At 54.2% G+C, this 26,017-nt stretch overlaps 1 protein-coding gene across 1 annotated transcript in view; it reads right to left on the bottom strand.

Moving 5' to 3' along the window:
• Window positions 1-4,727: 4,727 nt before the first annotated feature.
• Window positions 4,728-26,017, bottom strand: part of CUX1 (cut like homeobox 1) — a 284,036-nt gene continuing 262,746 nt past the window's right edge. The window contains exons 15-23 of the mRNA XM_030027006.2: window positions 18,077-18,213; window positions 17,317-17,383; window positions 15,954-16,066; window positions 15,169-15,285; window positions 12,767-12,850; window positions 12,212-12,268; window positions 9,011-9,091; window positions 7,038-7,102; window positions 4,728-6,551 (exon numbers count right to left, since the gene is read on the bottom strand). Of these exons, the coding sequence (XP_029882866.1) occupies window positions 6,491-6,551; window positions 7,038-7,102; window positions 9,011-9,091; window positions 12,212-12,268; window positions 12,767-12,850; window positions 15,169-15,285; window positions 15,954-16,066; window positions 17,317-17,383; window positions 18,077-18,213 (782 nt within the window). The 3' untranslated portion in view covers window positions 4,728-6,490. The remainder of the gene's footprint in view (window positions 6,552-7,037; window positions 7,103-9,010; window positions 9,092-12,211; window positions 12,269-12,766; window positions 12,851-15,168; window positions 15,286-15,953; window positions 16,067-17,316; window positions 17,384-18,076; window positions 18,214-26,017) is intronic.

The following is a 26,017-nucleotide window of genomic DNA, read 5'->3' as shown; positions in this document are numbered from 1 at the left end:
CGCGGGCATCTGTCCTGTGCTGGTCAATGTTAAAAAAACATAACTGAGGAATAAAAGAATAACCGGGGCGTTTTGGAGATGCAGCCTTTCCGTGCCCGCCCTGGCTTTGCGAACTGTCACGCTGCCAAAGCAAAGCCTGGAGGTGGGCGCTGCCCCGGCCCCCCCATCCTGGGGCACCCCCGGGGATGCAGCCACGCAGGGAAGGGCTTTGCAAGCCCCCGCGGGGCTTTGGGCGTAATGGGGGGCAGTGGACATTCCTAAATGTCCTCGTGCCACCCCCAGCGTCTCCCGCTGAAGGCAGGGTTGGAAAATGAAGGGCTGGGGTTTGGCTGAGCCCCCGGCACAGGCTAAGGTCCCCGCAGGGAGCAGGGACCCCCTGAGGAGGGTCCTCGCCCACGGCCCCTTTGGCATCCCCGGCCCCGGCGCTCTCCCGGTGCTCACCGCGGCACCACGGCATTTCCACCTTATGCGCCTCGTTTATGTTTTCCTGCCTTAATGAGAACAGACATTTGGGGGGGAGCAAGGTAAATATTTTTCCGCTTCCGCTCCGAGCTGGAAAAGCCTGCGAGGCCCATCTCCAGGGAGACTCTGTAAATAAGGCAGAGGGGGAGGACGGGGAGGGGGGGCTGCTCCATATGCTGCACCAGCTTTCGGCCCCGGCTTGCCATCAGATGTCTAACACAACAGGAAGCAATAAAACAGTTATTACCAGCCAGCACCTTCCAGCACGGCCGCGCGGAGGAGCCTGCCTTCGCTTTTGCCCTCCTCGCCCGAAACACGGCTTAATAACAGGGCTCCCCTATTAATAGGGTTATCGGGGCACCCATATTATTAGGGCTCGTGGCAGAGATGCCCAGCTCTGCTGCAGCAGGGCACGGTGCCACCGCACCGCTGCGATTGCAGCATTGAGACAACCCCGCTGCAATTCCCACGTGCCCCCCCACGTCCCTCCGCCGGCTGCTGTCACCTCTCGCGTGGGACGGGCTGTCCCAGCTGGGGACAACCGCATGGGAAGAGCACCATGGCAAATGCATCCTGCCCAAGGGAGTTCCCAGGATTCAAACCCTGCTGTCGTGTTTAAAACAACCCATCTAAAACCAGCAGCCCCGGCTGCTCCATCTATTAGGAAAGAAATGAGAGGGATGATGGTTCATAGATCGTAAAGCCATGGTGCTCGCCATGCGCCCTTGGCCGATAATTCCTGCCGCGAGGCCGTAACTCCCGGCTGAACCAGAGCATGTCTTCGAGACAGACGTTCAGCCTTGATTTAAGGGCATCAAGCGGTGGAGATCCACCACCATTTCCCCGCCTGCCTACAGCGGATAACTAGAGCCGCTCTTCCAAAAATAAATACCAATCGATCCCTATGGCCGGGCTGGTCAGGCTCCTGCCTCCGGATATCCAAACCCCTTAAATCTTATCCCCTTTTTTCCCGTATGGGCTGTGCCCACGCTCTGACGCGGCGCGATGGACCCTGCGAGCTCCCAGCCCCGCGATCTGTTTATCTGCCGCATTTACTGGGTACACCCTGAACTTAAAATAACCTGCAATACCGGGTGCGTTTCTCCCGGCGCTGGCTCTGCGTGTGTTTGTGTTTGTGAAGCTCCTTTCCTGCCGGCGGGGGAGTCTCGCTCGCATCCTGCACGCCAGGCGCTGGCTCCGCTTCACTCAGCTCCGCTCAAACCCTATCGATCTCGCTTTTCCATTTGCAGAGCGGGCGCAAACACGTTTGTGCTGCCTGCGCGTTAGTGGCTCTGCAGACCCGTTGCCAGCAGGAACCGGACCGGAGGGACGAGGCGCCTGGCTGGAGACCTTTAGAAAAATCATATTTTTTTTTTTTTTTTTCTAGCACTGCAGTAATTGCTGCTGTGGCTTGCCCTGCAAACGCCACCGCATCGTCCCGCTCCTCCTGCATTTGGCATCCCCTGCACGGCGGGGACGGTGCGGGGCTGGAGCGGGATCGGGCCCCTCGCCACTCTCCCCTGCCTGGGGGGCAGATGGTGTGCGCGCTGCAGCCGAAAATCAAGACAGCTCGGCGGCATCCTGGCAGTGATTTCTCTCCTGTCTCCTCTGCCTGCAGCAAAAACTGAACTTGTGACCCAGATGTGAGCAGCCTGTTATCTCATTAACCATCCGGGCTTCCCCAGGAGCCTTTTATTACCATATAAACCTCCACCACCCCCTGAAATTCAGCCTGGGTCTCTGAGATGGGACGGAAGATTCTCAGGTTAAATGGATATAAAAAGCACGGGTTTTCCCGTAATTATTTTCCTGAATATGTCGATACTAATTAAAATTGTTTCCCATAATCAAATTTAAAACAGCGAGGGAGAGCAAGGGGTCACTGAAATCCTTTTCTTTCAAGTCGCTCGGGGATAAAAGGGGCTTTCAAATGAAATTAGCAAAGAATCCCCTCCCATCTCCCCTCCCTGCCTCTTCAGAAAGGGGACCAGGCTGTGGGGTGCTTCGGGGCTGCCCTCCGAACCCAGCCAAAAATGGGGTTTAGGGGGTGCTGGAGCTCAGGGTGGGTGCAGGGTTATGGCTCTATATGGGTGTGCGTCTATAGGGGCGTGGGTCTATAGGTGCATCATATATAAAGGTGTGGGTCTGTAGGGGTGCCCAGGGAGTTGCAGGGAAGCTGCTCACCCGCAGCAGTGGGGAGATGCAACGCCGTACCTGCCCTCACGCCACGTTCGGGGGAGCATCGAGGCCCGTGCAGAGATGCCGGTGCATTCACCGCTCGCCGTAGCCGGTGCTGCCGTCGCCGCGGGCAGACGCCGCGTCCCTTCACGTGGCCGCGTCAGCCCCAGCCCTGCTCACGTGCTGCCGCGGGTCGTGGCCGTCTGCGGGGACTTCTGCATTTGGGGAACAGCGTTTCGGAATGGTGCCGGGGAGGGGGGGATGCTACCCCATCACCATTTCTCTCCTCGCCTGACTGTAAGGAGAACCGAACCGGGCTCTGAGCAAGCGCGTCCCCAAAAAGTCACCCAGCGCAGCCAGTGACACCCGAGAAACCGGTGATGGACCAGGCAGGGCACGATGGGTCGGCTGTACCCCAAACCCCGTGCACGCCGGGACAGCGAGGGCAGTCCTGCTCCCGTTCCCGGCCGGGCACGGTGCTGTTTGTCCTGCCTATGGCAAACCCCGCACGGGGTGAGCTGTTTTATAGCTCTTGCTCGAGGATGAGGCTTCTGCTTCCTTTAATTGACCCGCTGCTTTGGTTTTTGAAGGGGAAGGGGGTTCGGGCACAGGTCTGCCGGTCCTGCCCTTTCCCTGGTCTTGCCAAGCTTGGCTGGGGGGTTCCAGGAGGTTTTGGGGGGCTGGAGGAGACATCTCCCGGTGCCCAGCCACCCAAGGACACCCCCCGCCACGTCCAGGGCATCTTCCCAGGCACCAAAATTGCCGATTTTTGTTTTGTGCTACGCACGAGCATCTCACCAGCTGTTCCAGTGCACGCTGCTCTGCCCGGAGGGACGAGGCTTCCCCCCCCGGAGCCCTGCGACCCCCGGCTCTGCCCGAGCCCTTCGTCTCCAGTACGTCTCTAGAAAGCAGCTCTGAAAACTTGGCCGAAGCGCCGGCCAGCCGCAGGCAGGCAGTGACCCGAGAGCCCTCCCCAGTTCGGGCTTTCCCTGCCTCCGGTCAGAGGTTTTTGGCAGCCAAAGCCGGACTCTCGGGAGTGGCAGTTGTTTGCTGTCTGGGACACCCAGATGGCCCTTAGCTGCCGTAAGATCGCCGGGGCTGAGATGAGCAAGCGGTGCGTTACGCCGAGCGCTGCCGGTGCTCGCCGCGATGCCCCGGGTGCGCGCAGCCCCTCGCCGGCGGCTGGTGCCGGGGGAAGGCAGGAGTTGTGGGTCCTCGTGCCACGCAGCGGCAGTAGGAATTGCTGGAAGCTGCGAAACAGCATGATTCAAAGAGAAAAACAACACCCTGCATCTAACCTTTGCCCTCCCCAGGAGGGATTTTTGGGGCAAATTGGTGAATTTGCCATTTTTATTTTGGCATGGAAGGAGGCCGTGACTCTGCCTGAGGGATGAAACCCAGCAGCTCCAGGGCCGGGGTCAGATGCTCCCCAGTAACACCTGGGAGTCCCGGGGGGCTGCAAAACCTCCGGCACAGCCCTCTGCCCTCCAGCCCCCCGCGGCGGGGGGCACGTCTCTCGGCTCTCCCCAGACCCCCTCGCGCTCGCTGGGCTCGGCAGAAGGAAGCCATGGCTAAATCCCAAGGTCGGAGCCTGCAAAGCAGCCCGGCCCCGCCAGGCTGGGGCTGCCGGGGTCCTCTGGGGCTGGAAAAGCAAAAGAAAAGGAGGATGAGGAAGGGGGGGCATCACGACCAGCTCCCCCAAAATTAGCCAGGCAAATTTACACCATTCAACCTGAGTACCTTTACCAACAGCCGCGTGGGGATATACAGAATATCTCTGGTTTTGGAGGCTGCCTGGGCTCAAGCCCCTCTGCTTCCATAGTCCCTGGAACAGCTGGGAGCCGTTCACCTGGCCCGTGGGACGCCGACGTTCGCCGGCAGCCAGGACGACGGCTCCAGCACGCGGGGACAGAGGTCCTGCCCTTCCCGGCGCTGCGAGACTTCACTGCCTTTAGCTGCTGTAATGGGTTTCTAAAATTAGCTGTACACTCTGCCCTTGGATTCGAGCGGGACAGTTCTCAGTTGTTTAATATCAAAAGTCAAAAAAAAAAAAAAAAAAAAGGAAGCAAAGCACAAAAGCAACGCCGTCAATGCATGTCTAAGTTTATTTTATCACTTGTCCTGCAGAACTCAACATCTATTTTAAGTCATTTATGAAGAGTACAAGTGTGAATAGCTGCAGAAGTTTTGCAATTCCAAGACACCACATACAGCTTCTAAAAAAAGCAAATTTAACCTTCCCAACAAAGCCTCAACAAGCATCCCACCCTTCCCCAGATCACGTTTCCGAGCTACTGATTTCAGACAGCAAAAGCTCATCTCCTCCACATCTGAAGTTGATTATTTTTATGAAGAGGTCCCCGGCGCGCGGCAGCATCACCCCCCTCGCCCCTCGCTGGCATCTCGCCCCACGGGTGCCTCCCTTCCGGACGGGCTCGGTTTACCCCACGCCGAGCGGGACAGGTGCAGGTTGGTCCCTCGGGGTTTATCCCTCCCTTCGATTTATGAGTATTTTACATTTTGCCACGGGCCACAGCTCCTATAAATAAACCTGGGCTGCCCGTGGCAGATGTGAAGCCTATCGCTGCCTGCATGCTCCGTTAGAGGCCTCAGCTTCCCAGCAGCGTGAATGTGAATAGATCTGAATCTGCAATGAAATATTAATTGGAAGCAACACTATTCTATCTTTGGAAGGGGAATTTTAATTGCGGACCACCGTTAGCTAACAAGCTAATATATTCCTGCACCACGTGGTCACAGCAAGCCAAGGCAGGAACAGGAGGTGCCAGGATGTGCTCTTTTTAATCAGAGCTTCTCCTATCACCTCTTTCTCCCCAAATCAACCCAAATTAGCAGCCCAGTGTTCATCACCCAGCAAAACCGCCACCAGCAATTGCTTGATTTGACTTGTAGTTTCCTGAAAGGGGCAGATATTGAGCAGATCAACTACAAGGCAAGTAAAGCCCCATATGGGCAGGTACTGCCTTGGATTAGGTGAAGCTGTTGCACCCAGCAGGGCAACCAACTCTCCGCAGAAACATCTCAGCAAGGTGAGCGTCCGGAGCATCCCAGTGAGATCCGTCCTGACCAGCAACACCTCCCTTCATGCCCATTAAGTCCTAACTAGCTGGGCTGTTTTCAAGCTGATGGCTCGAGTTCAAGACGAGCATCTGCTGGTGCTCAGCGGGGTGATACGGGGTGCTGCAGAAGGTCCCGAGAAGCCCTTCAGATGGAGCACAGGGCTGAGCAACAGCTTCATTTGACTTGGGAGGCAGCGAGAAGGCAACGCCCTGAGCAACCCCGTCTTCGGGGATGGCTGATTTTTATCTGCTGCTGTCTCGCTTGCTCCGTCACAACCTGGCAGGACTGCTTGCTTTCTGATAATTCAATAAACGGGAGCAAAATAGGAATTCTCAAATATCACAACACTTGAAAATGCAAGGTTCGGGAGGTTGTTTTTTCCCCCCATTCCTGGCTAAATTTAGTCCACCCAGTGTTGCACTGAACTCGAAACAGGATGGAAAGAGAGATTGTATCTGAGAAGAGTATCTCTAGTCTTGCGTTTTCCATGTATTTTGGTAAAGACAGCTCTCTGGGACACCGGGAGGACACAGGCACCACTGCAGCCTCCTCCAGGGAGGGAGCCAGGGCTGGAAATGCCGTGTGCTGCAAAACAACTCTCTGTTAGCTGAGGCTTTTGATTTCCAAGGGTGGGAGCGGGGGACGATCATTGCCTCCATCCTACGAAGCAGAAAGCAAAGCTACAGCAAAGCGGCCGGCAGGGAGCGAAGGGACAGATCCTGCCGCAGGATGAAAGGGGAGCGGGCGCCAGCGAAGTCGCGTCCATCCGTCACTGCCACATGTCGCCCGCGTCCCCGTTCTCGTGGAACTTGTGGACGTGGTCGGCGTACCTGGGGAAAGGGCACAGCCATGTTAACTCACAGCAAGGTCCGAAGCACTTTGGCGGCTGAGCAGGAGCCGCTTCGTTTCTGAGTGCTGGCCACGATAATTAGCACCACACTTTCCCCCAGCTATGGGCAGCAGCACCTGGGAACTGCTCAGGGCAACCAGAGTGAAGGCACGGGCCTGATCCTGGTCTCCAGGCTCACGTTTGGCTTTAGCAGGCTTCCTCACCCGGGCAAGAACCGCTCACGGGAAGGGATTTGGAAAACACCTGCCTGAAGACAGGCGGTTGCCTCGCTCCGTGCACTTTTTCTCCCCCCACATCCTCATTGGATTAAGGATTTAAAACCCAGTGAACCACCCTCGTTTGCAGGATAGATGTGCATTAAGCAGCACCCAAAAACTGCAAACCACAGGGCTCCGTCCACCGAACCTGGGTGGACAACGCTCCCGAGCCCCGGGGCCGGGCTGACCCAGCCCATCCTCACACCCACTTCTTAGCACAGTACGCGGCACAATCCCTTCCCACGCTCTCGCTCCAGGCCGTTTTGTAGAGCACCTGCAAAATAAGAAATGCAATCAGCTCTGCTTTCGCCTGCCCATCTCTGCCCACCCTTGCAGCAGCCCGTGGCACCGCTGGGCCATCCCATCCCTGCCATCCTGTCCCCGTGGCCACCGGCAAAATCTCTGCTGCGGTGTTTTGCAGGCATCCGTGGCTTTAGTGCATCAAGCAGAGACTTACAGCGATGCTCTGGGTAAAATCGGTTTCGCAGCCTTGCACTACCAGCATGGAGAAACCCAGCATGTGTTTCAGGGGGTTGCCCTCAGGACGGTCAGGACGACCTTTTCCAGTGGGTTATTTTTGCCGGGGCAGCGCTGCCGCAGCTGCGGTGGTTTGAGGTAAGGCGGGCACGCTCGAGGCTGCACCCGGATGGAGATGTGTTTTTGGAACAGGCTTAAGGAAGGTCACTGCTCGGTTTGGCTCCTTTTTCCCTTCAGGCCACCAGGTTTCCATTTCAAAGCTGTGGTCCGAGGAGGCGGGCAGGCAGCGGTGGGCGTTGGGAAGAGGGAGAAGCCCTCCCGTCCCAGGCTGATGCACTCAAGCCTTGGGGATTTGTAAGCCGTTGTTATCTTATCACCAGGGAAATACTCTAACTCCACAAACACCCGTCAGCAGGCCTCCAAATTAGGGTTAATTGAAATCAAAACAGGCAGAAGGCAGCGGGCGGGAAGGGGTGAAGGCCGCGCTGTCTCCCGGGATTAGCAGCAAAGACATTGCTCCCACCGCCAGGATGGAGGAGCCGGGGGATTGTCCGGTCCCCGGTCGGACACATGGTGTGTGCCCAGCCCAGGCAGCGCTGGGTGCTGGATGTCAGGCCCTTTTGTGTCTAGAGGAAGTAAGATCATTCCAGCCATGTAATATTTATGAATGTCACTTTTTTTTTTTTTTGGGGTTAGAGCTTTAAAATTTAATGATGTTTAACTTTTTATTTTCTTTGCTCCTTTCCTCACCAAAATAACACAAAGTTGGTTTTACTTTGAGAAGATCAGGAGAAATATTGTTCTGATTTGTCTTTCATCTTGTTTCATCGTTTAATTATTGATGATTTCTTTGGGTTTTTTTTTCCCTGAAATGATAAATAAACTCCCAGAAACTGCAAGAATATAGGAGGAGTTTGCACCACAACTGAATCCCAGGGGATTTGGGCTGGCTCAAGCCTCTGTTCCTAACCAAACCTCTACCTCTCTATTTCCAACCCTACGTACAGTCATGGAAATTTGAAAACTAGAGAAAAAGAGCCACAGGGCAAGTAAGAACCGTGGGGAGAACCACAGCTCGCACAGCATAATGCAGAGGCAGAGCTCATCACTTGGAGAGGCAGTGAACGTAACCGAGCTCCACTGAGCAGGGGGTTAAGGGATGTACGCAGAAATAGGAAGATGGAATTGCACATGGTCTAGAAACAGGCAATGTGGGGTCATGGGATGTATTTTATTCCTAAAATTGCTTACGGTATTAGCTTCACAATAATTAATCACAATTTTGCTGCCTGACGAGCAGAGGACTTGCTTGCCTGCGTGCAGGGATGGCGAACCAGACCTGCACCCAAATAGGCTAAACCCCGTGTGAGCTCCCAGGACGGTGGCACCAGGGGCCCACGGCTGTTTCCAGGCACGACATGAAGACACAGATGGCTTCCAGCTCCTGTCCTTGGGCAAGTCCGTGCCCACCCAAGGGTGGCCATTCCTGCCCCATGAAGCCGAGGGGGATATTTATTGACATGTACGTGTCTCTGCTGAGCCGTGCTGCCCACAGTCCCGGCCGCCCTGTGCCTCCGGAGCCAGTGAGATAGCAGCTGCAATGCACTCGCTTGGCTTAATATCTTAAAAAAGCAAAAATTGCCCCTGGATGGGATGCTGACACTTTTTTGGGGTGCCCCCCTCCCTACGTGGCCCCTGCACTTACCAGGAAGACAAGGCAGTGTAGGAACAGGGTGTAGAAGAAGGCAACCGTACGAGCTGTCTTGTTGGACAGGATGAGCCGCCCCTGCAGCAAGAGCAGAACAGAAAATCCCATTTTAATGTGGTTCAGTGGAAACCAGCCCTCCCCGCGCACAGCCTCGGAGAGACCCTGGCTGAGATCAGGGCCCTGTTTGTGCTAGACCCTACGTAAACGTGCGGGTGAGATGGGATGCTTTGCCACCCATCTGTGCCCATCTCCGAGCAGCCGCTCTCCTTCAAGGTGACTACCACAAGTGCCTATGCTCTCAGCTCAAAATTGCCCAAATCGAGGTGAATTCAGGGCTGCGAACCGTGGGGTTTCCTGCACTGAAAACTCTCAGAGTTCATTTTGAGCTGCTTTTACCCCAGCTTTCTCCACTGGCTCTGCTTGCTCCTCCTGCAACAGCCCTGACTCAGTGCCTGCCTGCGGCACAGCGCTGCTCCGGAGAGAAACCCCGGCAGTAATTAAGTCTCGCACATTTTTAATTCATCAGCTCAAACAACTTGTGATTTGCAGCGTCCCCTCGCCGCCTCCTCAGCAGGGCGGCTGAGCGAACGCTACGCCGGTGTTCCCGAAGGCTGGCCTTGCTGCACAGCCCTGCCTGCACCCCAGCTCTGCTGTGGGACCCCAGGAATGACTCAGAGGAGGATTTTGTAGCCAGACCCACAGCGATGGTACAGCCTCCCAAGCGCCCTGGCACGTTTTAAGGGTGACCACCCTGCACCCTGGGGTTTGCACGCTCCTCCAGCTCCTGGCGTCCCTCCCTGCGAACCTCCAGCCAGCTCAGCCTAAAGCAACTGCGGTCCCGTGCCGTGGCTCTGGACCCACCGGCAGCAAAGAGCCGGTAAAGTGGGATTAAAGGCTTGGTACGGTGTGGAGTCCCCAGCTTTGGCAGTGGCGGGGCAATGTGCTTGCTGAGAGCCGTGAACACCCTCTGCCAGGCTGCAGTGATGGCTGAGCACCTTGGAAAACGTATGCTCTCAAGGATGCCGGTCGCTGCTAGGCTATTGATTTTAGGGTAGCTGCGTGCCGGACCCTTGGCTGCTTTCCCCAGTAACAGCCCTGCTGCTGCACGGGGGAGGCTCATGGCTGGACCTGGTGGTCCAGGCAGGTCCCTGGGGTCCCACAGCTTGTCCCGCTGCTCTTCCGACTTGTCACAGATAACTGTATTTAAGGGAAGGTCTTCACCCCTGCTTCCTCACCCCTGAGCATGAGCTCTCAGGCACGTGCTGCCTCCTCCTGCTGCCGGTCCCCAGCACGGCTGGGTACCACTGCGGGAGAGGTCACGAGGTGGAGGAGCATCAACGACCCTTGGGAAGGCACACAGCACTGCTCGGGCTAAAGCAAAGCACCCCCAAGGTAGGGAGTGCCAGATGGACGTTGCCCTGGGGGATTTCAGAGAGCAACCAGGAACATGGAAAGGCCTTGGGCATCTTCAAAACCTCACTAGTACCCTGGTCTTCAGGTTTACCCATTTCTCTGGCTCTGCAGGGTCTATCCTGAAAGATTTACCCTCCACCTTTGCCAGTCCTGTGCCAGCCCGCAGAGATGTCCGAGCTCGCTGGGTACGAGAAACCCTGCGGGACCGGGCAGTGTCGTGCTCCAACCCCTCATTTTGGGGAGGCCACTGAACAGCAGCCAGACCCTGACGATGTCTGAGCCCTTCTGGCCCAGGACACTGGAGTCCCAATGGGAAAATCTTTGTGTCCATCCCTTCAAAAGACCCAAAGCTGGGACTAACCGCAGCCTAGAAAAGCAGCTTACGAAGGATGGATCCTACCTTCCTACATAGAACTTTTTATTCCTGCTGTAAACGTTAGGGATTCATTATGGACATAAGCACATTCCCCAAACCACGACGTGGGCTTTCCAAAGCTGGCATTAAAACCCACAGATCTCCCACCAAACCAACTCTGGGCTGAAATCTTCTTTGCTATTCATGGCCACGGCGGAGGCTGCTGTAACAAACAAGATTATGTTCTTAAATATTCCCAAGGAATAACTCCCCTAAGTCAGTTTTTTTTGTAAATGCCTTTCATTAATTCTCCGTGGTGCTGGCACGCCACCCAATCCATATTCATGTTGGCATTTGCTTGGTTTTTATGCAAATGACAACTTTGCCTTTATTACAAGATAGTTCTGTATTCTGTGGCTGTTGCAGACCAGCGGTCCCACATTAACCTCTGTTGTGCCAGACAGCCGGGGGTTAGCTCAGCCAAAACCTGATCCCGAGCCTGCTGCTAATGTCACAAATAATGTCAGATCTCAGTAACAACACTTTTAGCTCGGAAAGCAGCATTCAGCCCTAAGAGATGGTACCCAATACCCACCGTGGCAGCAGCAGCCCTGCTGCCCGCTACGGCTCAGGCAAGGACCCTCTGCTGCTGCAGACACCGGCAGCTCCCCAATATTTTCCCCGATGCTTTTTTGGAAGAGCAGGAAGGGTCAGGGCTCGAGAAGAGGTTTTTCTGGAGAATGCGATAAGAAACCACTATGCGCCCGAGGATGCTGTGCTGTGCAAGGCAGAGCATCTCCCCTGGAGCGGGACCCTTCGCAGCCCGGCGCTCGCCTGCTCCCCAGCTGTGCGGGGTGCCGGGGCTCTCTGGGTGAGTCTTCTATGGGGAGTCGGGCTGAACTAACCCCGACTGCACGCTGTGTGCAAAGAGGCTTTGTCCCCAGGCCAGCCCTCGCCCGGGGGTGCAGTGCTGAGCCCCCCCGGCCGTGTTACAAACCAGAGGAGAGCTGCTTCCCGCAGCCCAGCGCATCCTCCTCCCAGCACTGCCCGGGGGAGAGACAGAAGTTCATGGTGATCCTCTGAGACACACGCTGTCCCCGAGCTCCCGGGCCGTGCCCTGACACTGCAGCGGCCTGGGCTGTGGCATCGCTGGCCGGGTTGGGTCTGGGTCACCTGCTCTGGCCAGGACCCCCTGGGATGCTGTGGGATGGAGTGGGGGAAAAGGGAAGGGAAGGGGAAGGGAGGAAAGCGAGTTCTCCCAAACTGAGCCCCAGCGCGGCCCTGGCATGGATTGCACCCCTGCCAGGCGGAGCAGGGATGGTGTCTGTCCCCCACCCGTGGCCAAGCCCAGCAGCAGCATTCCCAGTGCAGGCACCGGGCTAAAAAACCTCTCATCACCCACTGTGGCACGGCGGGTGCAGCCCACTCACCATGCTCAGCGTGGCTTTATCCCAGGGACTGAGGCTCAGGTACTTCCGCTGGCGTTCCTGCAAGTAAACAGTACAAGAAGCTGATTTTTGAGCCTCAAAGGGCTGATTTGGGGTTTGCAAATCAGGAAAGGAGCTCTGTGCCTTGGGATGCTCCCATGCCCCCATACACACAGCTGTAGGGGACACTGGGTGTGGACAACGGCTTTTTTTTTTAAATTATTTTTTAAAGCGAATGGCATTTGAGTATGTTTTGTGCTGTCCCTGGATTTCATCCGAGTCATAAAATAATTTCCCTGAGAGGTTTCATTCTCTGGCTGCTCCCTCCCTTCAACACACCCGGACCACCTTGCTGTGAGCAAAACCAGAACCGAGCAAAGCAAGCTCCTCATCGCCCACAGCACGCTGCAAAGCCTCTTTCCTCCCTACGCCGGGCAAAGCCACGCTCTGCGGTGCCAAAACGGGGCCGGCTGAATCCTACCCCGGCCGTGGAAGGCAACGATCCCGTGGCAGAAGGAGGGGCTGATGCGGAGGGAGGGTGCCGGGGGCTTTTCATACCTTCCTGCTGAAGGAGGAGAAGGGGTCCAGGCGCTCTTCGTACTGGGAGGAGTAGCGCTGCTCGGTGTCGTCCCTGCTGCCGCCCTGCGGGAGCAAAGGCAGGGTGAGAGCCGGCGGGCACCGGTGCTGGCGTAGCTGCCCGTGCCTATCCCCCTCCAGTGCAAGAGGTGTATGGACACCCAGCACAGGGACAGGGCCCCCCCCCCAACCCCCCTGAGCTGCTCATTTGGAAGAAATCATCCCCAAAGGATGGAGCAGCACAGCCTAGAGCTGACCTGCGGGGCTGACAGCATCTGTCCCCTTCAAAAAGGCGAAGCGCAACAGGAGCTATTTAACAAAGTCCTTTCTTCCACGGGGACTCCACCTGTGTCTCCCTATTTTTCGCCCTTTCCGAGAAATAATAGTCATCTGTGTCTCCCCAGAGAGCTCACCTGGAAACGCCTGGGCTAGTGCAAATCCCACTCTGAATTCCTTTGCTGCTGGGCCAGGTAGGAGGGAGACAGCAGTTTAGGAGGAGGAAATCATTGTTTAAACATACAGCTGCTATTAGCTGGTCAAAGGGCAAGGAAAATGAAGGATACTCCTTCAAAGAAGTGAAAGATTTAGGTCGGTTCAGACAGGCTGGGTTTTAAACTCCTCCTGGGATAGAGGTTCCCCCCGCGCAGCCTCGCAGGCGGTGCTGGGGGAACGGCGGCAGCGAGCCCCGAGGATGCTCGCGCAGCCTGCACATCCCTGCTCCTCCTTTCTCCAATGCTACCTCTGCAGGTCACAAGAATTGCAGATGCCACGTCGTTCCTACCCAAAACCAGCCTGGAAACAGCACGTGCTGCCACCAGGCACGATCGTAGTCCAGTGTGAGCCCTGGCTCTCAGCTACGTGGGCTGCACGCCCCCGCTCAAGGGCTCCGGTGCTAATCCATCTCTCTCCCCCAGCACTGTGCCTTCTCCAGCTCTGCCCTGCCAGCACCGTGATGCTGACATTTACCAAGGTCTTTCTGGACCATTTACTACGTGCCGCTGGTTGTCCTCCTGCCCGACCACCCCAGCACGCTGGCCGGTGGCTCCGTTTCACCGCGGGTAAACCCCGCTGCACGCAGACCTTTAGCAAATATGCCCTTACACGCCGCAATACGATCCACGGGTCACCGTGCAGTCAGAAGCCAGCGATGAGACCAGCTCCCAATTTAGGGGCGATGAATTCGCTATAGCCTGGCCTTATTGAATGATCTTTGATGATTATTTTTAACGTGTCACATGCCCGATTAGGTGGTGAATTATGCAATCCTCTGTGCTGCTGCGTCGAAGGCTTTTGCTCTTTAGATCATGTGAATGGCATTCAGGGGTTGCCTTGTGGCAGCAGATAAACAGGGGTATGATCTTCCGCGGGAGAAACGGGCAAAAATGTCAGAGGGGCCGACCCAGCGTCATCACTGAGACATAAATAAAAGAACCAAATAAGGTCCTTCACGGCTGTAGGAGTTTCCCATCCCCAAACGCTATTAAAATATCCATCAATAAAAAGGACTCAGTCCAGTCAGCAGCTTTGGGGGAGGACGGCAGGGCAAGCAGCAGGCAGGGCGAGGAGCCGGCGTTCGAACCGATGTCCCAACCCCCGTTATTGTCACTTTTGCATTTATAAGCAAAGCCTGAGGTCACGGTAGCCCAGCTCCAGCTGAGGAAGTGGTTGCAGCTGAAAGCTCCCCGGGTGGCAGCCTGACCCGCTGCCAAAACCCCCAGGGATTTCCAGGGATGAAACCCCCAAGGGACGTGGCATGAGCAGAGCAGGTTGCAGCAAAGTCTGGCCCCCCTCCCCAGCCTCCTCCTGGTGTTACTCGGATGGTTTTGGGCTGGTTTCTGCTCTTTTGGGGACAGGCCCTGGCTGCCCAGGGGAGCGAGAAGCCGAGCAGCTCTCTCTGCTGGCCACAAGAAATTCAGAGTGTTGGGGAATGACCATAGGTATCACAGGACGAATTATTTTTCAGCCTCTGACTGCAGGGATTTATTGCAGAAGGTCCCAATTTAACCTTTTGCTGCCTGGCTGGGCAGGAGTATCCACGACTTGCCTGCTGGAGCATCACGCTGCTGGCAGTGAGCATCAAAGGGGTTTGCAGCAGCTCTTTTGGGGAGGAAATCCGAGCTTCTGTCATCAAAGATGTCAGCCACCCTTCAGCACAGTTAAAAACTACCTTCCCACCAGAGAGGCTGGGTACCTGTTCCTCTATACAGAGCATTCAACCCTTCTTCACCCTAATTAGCTCCGATTTTCTAACTTTCATGCAAGGTGCATGTGGGTAATGTGCAATTTCCCCATTGCTCCTGTACACATAGGGTAATGGTCTGCATTTGGAATCTGTCCGTCCGCGTGAAGCCATCCGGAGGACAGACAGACAGATAGCCACTCACCCGGCCGGGGTAGCTCTGCAGGAACTTGATCTTCTCGTAGAGCTTGATGTTGTCGGCTCTCAGGTTGTCCAGCTCGCTCTGCAGAGCGTGCACCGTGTGCTGCATCATGCGGTTCTCCTGCACGGGGGGAGTGAGGGGGCCGTTAGCAGCGAGGCCGGGGGGAGGACAGGATCTGCCCGGGTGGGAGGCAGAAGGGGGTATTGATTTGGTCTGTCCAGCGAGAGTTTAGTCCCCTCTCGGTACTTAAAATCCCACGGCTTTGAATTAAAATTGCTCCCAAATTAAAATTGTCCCAGCTGCTGCTGAACGGGGCCTCCAGTCCTGAACCATTAACGAACCTGATCCCTCCGTGGCCGAAGAAGGGCCGGACAGCCAGGGTGGCTGTGGGTGGCTTTGGGCTGAGACCTTGCCCCACAGGAGGTGGAAAGCCAGCCTGACGGCTTTGAAGAGGTCATTTTGAGCTGTACTTCAATTTGTAGAGCTATTGGGTTTTTACTCCAAACCACATTCCCTACGTGCTTTTTATAGGGCACCCCCGAATGCTGTGCCAGACGGCCAAGCACACGTGCAAGGCAACAGGGCTTCGGACCTGTCCTTGAACTGGAGCAACACCGATGGGCTGGGGGAGGCTTTGGTCCTGCTAACAGCAGAACAGATTTTTCTCTCGCTTGCAGTGGCGCTGACTGCGTTGTGCTGATCATAAATTCCCTGCAGGTCATTAAAGCAGCCAGCTCCAGACTGCAGGTCCTGCAGCCCCCGCTGGCCGCCCTCCCCACCCGACGTACCCCCTCCAGCTCCTGGTTCCTGGCCCGGAAGCGTTCCCTCTGGCTGGAGATGATGGAGAGGAGCGAGTCCACCTGCCCCTCGGGGAACAAAGTGCCGGGGGACGGCGGGTGACCTGCAGACAAGGCTTGGTATGAGAGGTGACCTGGCAGACGCCCACCATCCGTCCCGGGGGAAGCAGGGCTTGCTCGAGGTTCCCCCTCCGACACCGCGGGACCTCAGGGGCACCCAGGCAGATAAATTCCTGTGCACAGCTATTACAGCGTGGACTAGTTTTTATGCTTGTGTTCATTTTTTGGGGACTTATCCTGGGAACGGACAGGTTCACTCCCCAGGGACAACCAGTCACGTTATTTGGTGCAACCCGTGGCTGCCTTCCCATGACTCCAACCCTCCCAGTCCCTGCCACGACTCTGTCCCGCAGCTTCTGCAGCAGCCGTAGCCCTAAGAAAAGACCCAGTGCCGCAACCAGCCCCTCCATCCACGTACTCTTCTCTCCCCTTCCCCTCCTTGCAAAACAGTCACCCACATTTTGTACTTTCTCCTCTTTCAGCCACCCCAGCAAAGCAGGGGCTGCTCGCCCGCAGCCATCGCCAGCTTGCCGTGCCCAGGAGCCCCATTTTGTGGGTGCCCCATGCAGCTGCCCCCCACGATGGGGCTCTGCCAGTACCCCGGGGCGGGGGCTGCGGCCATCCCTCCCCACTCTGCCTTCCCAGCAGTGGGAGGCATCCACGGCCAAGGAGAAACACGTCCCCGAGGCCGTGACTCAACCGGCTGCACAGAGGATCTATTCATAGCGCAGGATGGGTGGCTGCAGGTTGTTTGGCTTGGTGGGACTGTTGCTGTGATATTGTTTATGATGTGTTTTCAAAACCTTTCAAAACAAAAAACAACCAAAAACAACAACAAAAAAAACCCCAGAAAGGAAGTGGGTTTTCTTCCAGAGGAGCCAAGTGTCATTACTTGTTTGATTCATTTTCTCCTGCAGACCTCGGCGCAGGAGCCAATGTAAAGGAAATGTTTAGCTCACTGGCTCTGGAGGGGGTTTGGTGTGGAAAGAGCAGGAGTTAAAGTGCAGGGTGTTTGGTTCAGCCTGGGTTCACTGACTCGGCACGGAGCCAGGCCTGGCACAGGGCTACTGCACCATCTCAGGAGCAGCTGGAGGACCAGCAAACCATGCTGAGCATGGAAAACCCATCGCTGGCCCCAGTGACGGACATGCTGGGCAGGTGATGTCTGTGCCTGCTTAGGAGCATCCTCACGCCGCCATCCCCCGAGACGTGACCACCCTACCCATGGCACCGGGACGGCCCCTGCCAGCACCTTGGCTCGCAGCACGGCTCCAGCTTCGCGCCCGCCTCTCACCGTAAAACAGCGCCGTGGCCTCCTTGATGGGCTCAGGTATCTTCTCCAGGCTGGGGACGGCTGCACCCTGGGCAGCACAAGCAGAAGGGATTAAGTATTTCCCACCCGCCCAAAGGTGCCTGGCCAAAGCAAACCCCTCCTGGGTCCTGCTACTGTCCTGGCACCCACAGCCTCGTGGGAAGCACTGCTGACAAACAAGCACCCTGCAAAGATCAAGACTGAGACAATGTGGAGAGGCTGGTGTTCAACCCTCAAATCCCATCCTTTGCCCGGGAAGGAGAAGGGCTGGACGGTCCCTGGATGCCACTGCCGTGACTCCCTCCCACACCAGTACCATCCATTGCATGGGCACAATGCAACCCTCTGCTGGGCGAGTTGGGAGAAAAAGGAGGAAAAAAAAAAAGAAGGAAAAAAAAGAAGGAAAAAAAAAAAGAAGGAAAAAAAGAAGGAAAAAAGAAGGAAAAAAAGAAGGAAAAAAAGAAGGAAAAAAAGAAGGAAAAAAGAAGGGAAAAAAGAAGGAAAAAAGAAGGGAAAAAGAAGGAAAAAAGAAGGAAAAAAAGAAGGGGAAAAAAGAAGGAAAAAAAGAAGGAAAAAAAAGAAGGAAAAAAGAAGGAAAAAAAAAGAAGGGAAAAAAAGAGGAGGGAACAAAACAACCGCCATGCCTGCTGTTGACCCTTCCATCAGTGACAGTCAACCTCTGGGGCCATTTTGAGTGGTCCCTGCCCACTGCCAAGAGCCGAGCGTCGTGGGTCAGGGTTACCTCTGCATCCGGGCGATGCACCGCAGACAGGGCCTGGATGGTGCTGAGGTCGTGCTCCAGCTTGGCGATGAGCTCCTTTTGGCCAGCCAGCGTGGACACAGACTCTGTCAGCTGGATCTGCAGCTCCGCACAGCGCACTGGAAAACAGAGCCGGGGCTGTCACCCACGGGTGGCCCAAAACCCCCAAGTTTTGCCAAGTGGACGCCGAAAAGCTGAGAAACCCCCACGTGGAGCACCAAAGCCAACTCACAGGCAGCAACCCTGTTTTCTCTTTATTTCTGGGGGCAGCAGGAGGGACCACACCAGCAATGCCTGCTCTGCTCCAGGCAAAGGCAACCAGGGATCCAGCCCACCTTGGCGATGCCCCAGGGTGGGCAGCCATCCCCCGGCAGGACCAGTGCCACGTCCCAGCGCCAGAGGCAACGCGAGCAGGCAGCTGCTTGCACTGGTACGGCTGCTTCAAACGCATCAGCAATATATTTTTGGTGCCCCAGGGGTACCTGGCAGCATCCTGGCTGGGCAGAGTGGGGGCACGTGGAGAGGGATAAGGGGAGCTGAGCCCACGAACCGATCCCCAAGTCTGGTCCGTGTGATGGAGCCTCCGGGCAGCCCATTGCCGGCTGTGGGTGCTGTGGCAGGCACACACACACGGGGCAGACGGCTGCTGGCGGCGGGGGGGTTGCAGCGGGCTGAGGGACATCTCCAAGGAGGAGCTCAGGTGGGACCAATCCTGCCCTCAGGTGCTGGGCAAGGCTGTGCGGCCCCTGGCATCCCCGCTCGGCTCATTTTCGACAAACGAGCCCTCTTTCCAGTTGCCCCCCCCAAGTAAAACCCACGCCCTAAACCACAACAGGCGCTGGCTGGAATGCTCCAGGAGCAAAACAAAACCCTCTCGTTCCCCTTGTATAACCCCAGCCCAGATGTGAAGCAACGGAGAGTCGCGTCGGAGCCAAAACGCAGCTCCAGCGAGAAGCACAGGACCAGCACCGCAGGGCAAGCTCCTCGCTCCATTTGCAAATCCATCCTGAAATGCAGAGCGTCAGCAAGCAGAAGCCTTGTCCTGCAGCAGAAATCTACTTCTTTCACCTTTCTCCCTTGTGGCCAGCAATGTCTGGGCCTCTGCCTGGCTGAAAAAACTGCTCAGATCAAGGTTCAAACCCTGCATTTTGCACCGCCAGCCTCCCCGCTGCAGGGACGCAGGATACGTCCCTCCCTGCCTGGATTTCCAGGTGGGTGAAAGCTCAGGTCCCAGCTGTTCCAGTCCCTCCCTGATAATTCCCGTTGTAATTATTCCCCTAAATTCCAGACGGCTGGAAGGCAAAAAAATTCCTCATTTATCAACAGCCAGGGAGCAAGAAATGCAAAAGCTGCCTGGGAAGCAGCCGCACTGGGGGAGAAGTGAGGGCAGACTGTTGCGCCCGCGGGGCCTCCTACCCTCTCTGAAGACTTCAGACGAGAGGTGTAAAGTGTGTGCAGCTCAATTCCAGCTCGCCCAGTCCTGCTGGGCTGGGAGCTGCCCCGCGCACCCCGAAACCGGCTACGGGGGGGGGGGGGTCTTGCAGGGGGCTCGGTGCCCTGCGGAGCCTGGCTGGGATGGTTGGACTCAGGGCAGGAGCAAACAAAGTCATGCCCAAAAGCAACGCTGCTTTCCCACGAAGCAGGGGCTTTGCTGGGGCAAATTCCACCCCCCCCTCCCCTTTTTGTCAGAAATGCAATTCCTACGTTACTCATACAAGCCTGCCTGCAGGGAAAGGGAGGTGACACATGTTTCAGACACAACGTATGGATTTTTTTTTTTTTCCCCTCTACATAATTGCATTTTATAGGCTCCAAATAGAAGGCTCAGGAAAGCCAGGAGCAGTTGCGATAAAGGCGCAGTCCCACTGGAGGTCAGTGTTTCTCAAGAAATGGGGAATCGCTGCCTGCTCCTGAAACATGGGTGGCCTGCTGCAAAATATTTGCATTAACAAGATCTGGAAAGAAGAAAACCTCTTCCCTACGGTTAATTATTTAATTGGCTGTCTCTTTAAATTGCATTAAAATGTAATTGGGAAGCTATTACTAGCCAAACATGGGCTGTGGGGCCCAATTCTGCACAAGGCAGTCCTGATCACCACGCAAAGGGCCTGACGCTGCTGCCGGCGTGCCCGGGCTGCACCACGCCGGGAGCAGAGCGGAGGGCTGGCTGGGGCAGGACACGCTCCCCTGCCTCCCACCCTGCCCAAAAAACCTCCGCAGAACTGAGCTTTGGCATCCTGCTGAAGGAGATCTGAGCCCTGGATCCCAGGTCCTGAGGTTCTCTCTTAAATCATCTTTTTTTTGCTTTTGAGTTACACGGACTGAGTTTTTCAGTTTGCTTAGGAGAAAAAAGGGTCACCAAAGAAATACGTTTCCCAGTTTTAAAGAAAGCCGCATCTTTCCTTCCTTTGGGTTTCACTGCATCGGCATTGGCCAGTCTTCTACAAACCGTCCGTGAAAAAAGAAAAGACTGGAACCCTGTCTAACACTGAAGACAACCAAAACGCATGGAGCTTCTCTCTCATCTCCCCTTCAGTATCTCTTTTCACAGTTGTTTTTGGTGGGTTTTTTTTTTTAATCATAACTTTATTTTTTCAAAGTGGCAGTGGCCACCCGTGAGCTCATGACTTCTCTGCCAGCAACCCTTCACCTCCCGCAGCGGGTGACCGGCTCTCCCAGGACAGCAGGTCAGTTCAAGCACTGAGATCGAGCAAAAGAAAATCTGCCTTTGTCTTCTCTAAGCTGCTGTGCTGGAAAGCCCTCGCTCTGACCCTTCAGATGTACAAATAACCTCAAAAGCTGCAGAAAACAGAGAAGTACTGCAGAAGATAATGGGACAAAGAAGGTGAAGCCCTGGGGAAACTGGGATTTTAAACCACGTATCTTTAGCCTCAAACTCTGTCGTTCCTGACTTTTGAGGCAATGGAGAAACCGGGCTTGACATTGCCGTCGCCTTATGGAGAAAAGTGATGAAGTGCAGCAACTGGGCAACTAAACGCCGGCCAAAGTCACCTGCCCTGCCTGCTGCCACACTGCAGTGCTGCTCAGCACAGGCAGGTCTGGTTTCTCCTTGTCCGATACAGAGAAAACAATCAGCTGAGACTGGAGCATGACTGAAAAGTATCTTCGGAGTTCTTGGGAAGGTGGCAGAGCAGATGGGAGCTGGACTAGAGAGTTTTGCACAGGGCACTTGTGAAGTTCCTACATAGCAGTTGGCTGGGTGAACTCTCCTTCTTGATCAGGGTTTTCTTAATTCAAATCCCCCATGACACTGATCCTAAATCCCTCAGCTTTCATCTGGCCTGGCTGGCCAATAACACATGGGTCATTAAAAAACATTTCTGTGAACAGGCTCCCAGGAATTTGGCCGAAACCACCTGCAACAAACACTGGGTGAAGAGCAAGTCCCCAGTGCAACCACTGAACTTTGGCTGCCAAGAGTTGAACCTGGGCTAGCACCTTAACACCACAGCCGGACTCTCCTGGGGAATCCTGGGCTTGAAGAGAAGCACCTTTCAGGACAACCATCAGCCACAAGCTTCTTCCCACATCCCCTGTATGACTGACCAAGTCTTTTCTGTATCGCTGGACGTGTGGCCCCATGAAATGCCCAACATGAGTGGGGAGGGGGGATCAGGCCCTCTGCAAGGAACCAACCACTTTGCAAAAGACTGGTCATCTATCAGGAAGAATAATACTGGTAGGCTCTTGAAAAGCATCTTAGCTTGCCCCAAACTGAATGAGTGATTAGAAAGAGCCTCTGCTCAAACCGTGTGCTGGAAAGAAGACGTCTGTGCTGGGAAGTCTAAATGTACCTCCAACCCACTGCCTGAGGAGCACAGCCATGGATGACATTGCCATGGGATGTGTGTTTCTGAAAAAACATAAAGTGTCTGTGCAGACAGGCCATGTGGTGAGACACAAAGGTGCCTCACGCAGAGAGGAAACAAAATGGTACTAAACTGAGAATAAAAGATTTAGATCAATCTCACACTTCTTTCATTGTGGATAGCCCCATCAGTCTCGAACTCCTCCAAAGCTGCAAGTTAAAATCTTTGTAGCGAGTATCAAGGGGAAAAAAGTCCCGGAACCCCAGGCTCCATGGGCACATTCGCAGGCAGCCCCGAGCCCAGCAGATGTAGGGGCTCATCGGGAGCGCCTGTGAGACAGCGAGCCCAGCGCTGTCACGGAGCAACAGCAACTTTGACTCCTATAACAAGCCCCAGCAATTGGACTCCCTTGGCAAATCATCCAAAATAAACAGCATCTGTTTTCACAGATGGAGAAAATTAAGACATACTAGCAACTTAGTTTGAAGTTATAAGGCCAGACATAAATAAATGAGAGGCAATCTTTCCATAAGATGGTGGCTTGATTACTGAGGATACAGACAGATGAATAAATCACCTTGGGGTGAGATAGGCTGTAACTTGCTACACATCCATGAGACTGGAGTAACTGCTCATGTGTATCTTCTGAGCCTGAAGGAAATGAGAGGTAAGTGGTATTGCTGAAGGGATCTGCAGGGTAGGAGCACACACATGGGCAGTTACTGCAAATTAGCTGATGCTCTGCAAGTTCACACCCTGACTTGCCTTATGGTAACTTTTTAATCTCCCTCCATTACTGTCTGGCCTCCTTGGATTTACATAACTGTAAAAAAATAAGAAAACAAGCAGAGAAGTGATGTGGCACGCTAGCAGCTTTCTTTGAAAAACTATCCTCTCAGAAGTCAACTGAAGTGCACTGAAACCCACTACTTCAAAGGTTTTAAGTCTATTTCATTGACTGGAAGGAAGATCATGGTAAGATAACTAAATCTTGGAGTACCTTGACATGAAGGCTGAGAAACCCAGGCACAAAGCTGGAGACTTACTCAACACAAACACTGGTGCTTGAACACGCCAGGACGAGGAGCGGGAGCCAAAGAAGTGGGAGGAAACTGGGTCTGCCACAGGTCCTCTGATTTTTCCAGCTCATTCACCTTTCCCCATGTTGGGCCACTCTGGTTAATGACCGGATTGCTGTGGACAGTTACTTAGAAGTTGAAATTGTCCTTCTTCCCCATGCAGAAATAAGTGCTCAGGCTTTTTGGCATCTCTCTCCCATGAGCCTTCTCATGCCAACAAAGTCTTACCTCCGGTTCCACCTGATGCCAGAGCTCCCAGATTTATACATAAACTAAGGCACAATTTCAGGCTCTTGAAATACTTGGCATTTAGCTTTTAAGGAAGTCTGAAAAAAGACAGTACCGGTACTGCCCAAAGTCCTGCTCCCCTTCCAGAAGAATCGAAGGGAGATGACTTGACTGCGCTTTGTAGCTGAAGGGATGAGGGGCACACGGTCCATATGCTGCAGATTCAGTCCTGGATGAACCAGGTGATTTTCTCTGTCCTCTTTTTGTCTATGAAGATGCCAAGGAAAAAAGATCTAAGCCAAAATCCTTCCCGCAACGGGAAGGTTGTCAAAGGCCTTTCAGTGTTGTACATCTCAACGGTTCTAGTTCTGTCTTGACCTTTTCATAATGTGGGACAGCATTTCTGCATGGTCCAGAGTTGCGTGGGAGTCATTCCATCTGTCTTAACTTTGCGCAAAGCCTTTTCCTTGCGGCCACCGTTGCTGTGAGCTGTCACTAGGCTGAGAAACAGGACAAGAAGGCAGGGAATGATTGAACATTTCTTTCCTACAAGGCATCAGAGCCCTGTCTCTCAAATCTAGCAGAGTCCTCTGAGGTGCAAATCTGTTCAGAGGTAAAGGCTGAAGAGCAGATTGTAGCACAAAACCCCAGCTGAGCCGTCTGCTGAGGTCCACCTCACCTCACATAAGGCAATGAAAAATCACCATCACCTGAAGGGCGTATATTCTTCCAAGAATCTCCCCAGAGTGAATAAAGATACTGGAGATCAAGTGCTCCAGAGATCCCACCAACACTACAGAAGTCACACAAGAACTGGGCTTTTGAGACATTTTAAAGCAACCTCTCTAGAAATCTCCAGGGAGGGAGGAAAGATCAGTCACCTCCGAGAGCACCTGAGTAGCCAAAATGCCTGGATTATGGTAGTCTGACAATCATCTCAGCCTGCAACTTTCCCTATGGGTAGCAATCAGGCTGTCCTTGTTTATCACCTCTCTACCTGCCATGAGATTATTGTCCGATCAGACCCTCTGGAAGCTTTCTAAAAGGGTGAAAAAAGAAAGCAGATGATGAAAAGAAAGAATGACGACATCTCTAAAAGCCATCTGCAACTCCTAGCACAATCTACCTAGTCTTTAGCCACAGTTACCAGTCCTGGAAAAGCTCCAAGAATGAAGTGATGAGGTTGCTCTAGAGACATAGAGGCTGTAGGAGAAGACATGAAGAAGCTTCAGTGACATCCTTCAGGGATGTATGCAGAAGATGTGCAGTCCTAGACAGCAAGGGCTGGGACTGGCACCAGCGAAGGCAGCAAGAACAACCCTTCTCATTTTTGCTTGCGCGAGCTGTCAAAAAGACAAGAAAAAATAGGGACAGTAGAAACCAGATCACATCCGACACCCCGAGGACAAAATCCGAGACTTCATCTGCCCAAGTGACAAAGGGTTGGGAGCACAGGGAAAAGACCTCTCACCCTAGCTGCCATGCTCATCACAATACATGAACATCCTTCTTTGAGTCCCCTGCAGCCCTTTTCATCAGTGTCCTCAGATGCATTTGTGAAAGTGGACCTGGGGAAGAGCAAAGCGAGCTACCAAACCACAGCCAGGCGAGTGCCCGCCCCACAGCAGCTCCCTGTCCAGCTCTCTGGGTTTCTCTGCCAGCTGCCGGCAGAGGAGGGCAGGCAAGATTTCTGCTCCCTCCCCTCCTTTTCCCCCTCTCTTTTCACATTTTGAGGACGTGCCAGGAAGGGAAGGTTTGAAGGATTTCTCCTTCCCTTTCCTCCTGGCCCAGCCACTCCAAAATAAACAGCCCCCAGCAAAGAAACACAGTACCGCTTAATAAATTCACCCTGTAAGGATAGAGATTTCATAGAAGAGCGGATTATTTCCAAGGATACTAAGATAATTACATGGGTAACTAGGAAGAGTTCAAGAAAACAGTTTGAATTTTCTTATCAGTTTCCCATAGCTTGTAGCAAAAAGAAAATAAAATGCTCTACTGTAATCAAATCATGTTTTCCGAAGCCCTCTGTTGGCAAGTACACAATTTCTTCACCACTTCCATTAAAACAGAAATACTTAGAAGAAAATGATAGCATTCAAAACGGAAAGAAGTGGGACCCAAAAGCACCACGTCAGCTGCTCACAATATGTTCTTACCTGGCAGGAACGAGATGCCACATGAAAAAATATCCCCCTTCCCACCAAAAGACAAACTACCTCTCGCTGACTGCGGGGCAGGAGCGGGCCCACGGCCAGTACCTGTGGCACTGAGGTGCTCACCGGGTGCTAACTTATTCCTGCACCCGAGGCTACAACGAACAAGGATTTCTCCCATTAACTCAGCAAATGCCTGTAGTATTTCCTATGTAAAACCTCACCCTTGCTACAGCACCTAACTCCAGAAGCAGCTGTTACCGGCAGGAACACTGACATACGGGTATGTTCCAGTGCTGACCAGTAAGGGTCTATGGGAACACACAGCATACACTTCTTCCGAAAAGGAGATTTTTGACATCCTTATGAAGGGCTACCAACGAAGCTATCACGGAAGATCCAGCTATCTCCATGGAAGACCATAAGTATCTGCTCCTGACTTCTGAGATGCACCCTTGTTGTTTTGGTTGTCTTCCTAGTTTCCCAAAAATACACTTTTCGAGACTTAGGCTTGAGAGGACAGTCTGGTTTTATCCCCGATGCCTATTTCCGAGGTACAAAGAACCCTCTCCAGCTTCTTCTGTACCAGGTCTGTGCTTTCACAAGTATAATGCATCTTTTGCTTACAAT

Source organism: Aquila chrysaetos, chromosome 10, assembly GCF_900496995.4.
Source record: "Aquila chrysaetos chrysaetos chromosome 10, bAquChr1.4, whole genome shotgun sequence".
Classification (NCBI taxonomy): domain Eukaryota; kingdom Metazoa; phylum Chordata; class Aves; order Accipitriformes; family Accipitridae; genus Aquila; species Aquila chrysaetos.
The sequence above is the reverse complement of the archived record's forward strand: the minus strand, read 5'-3'. Positions and strand labels throughout refer to the sequence as shown.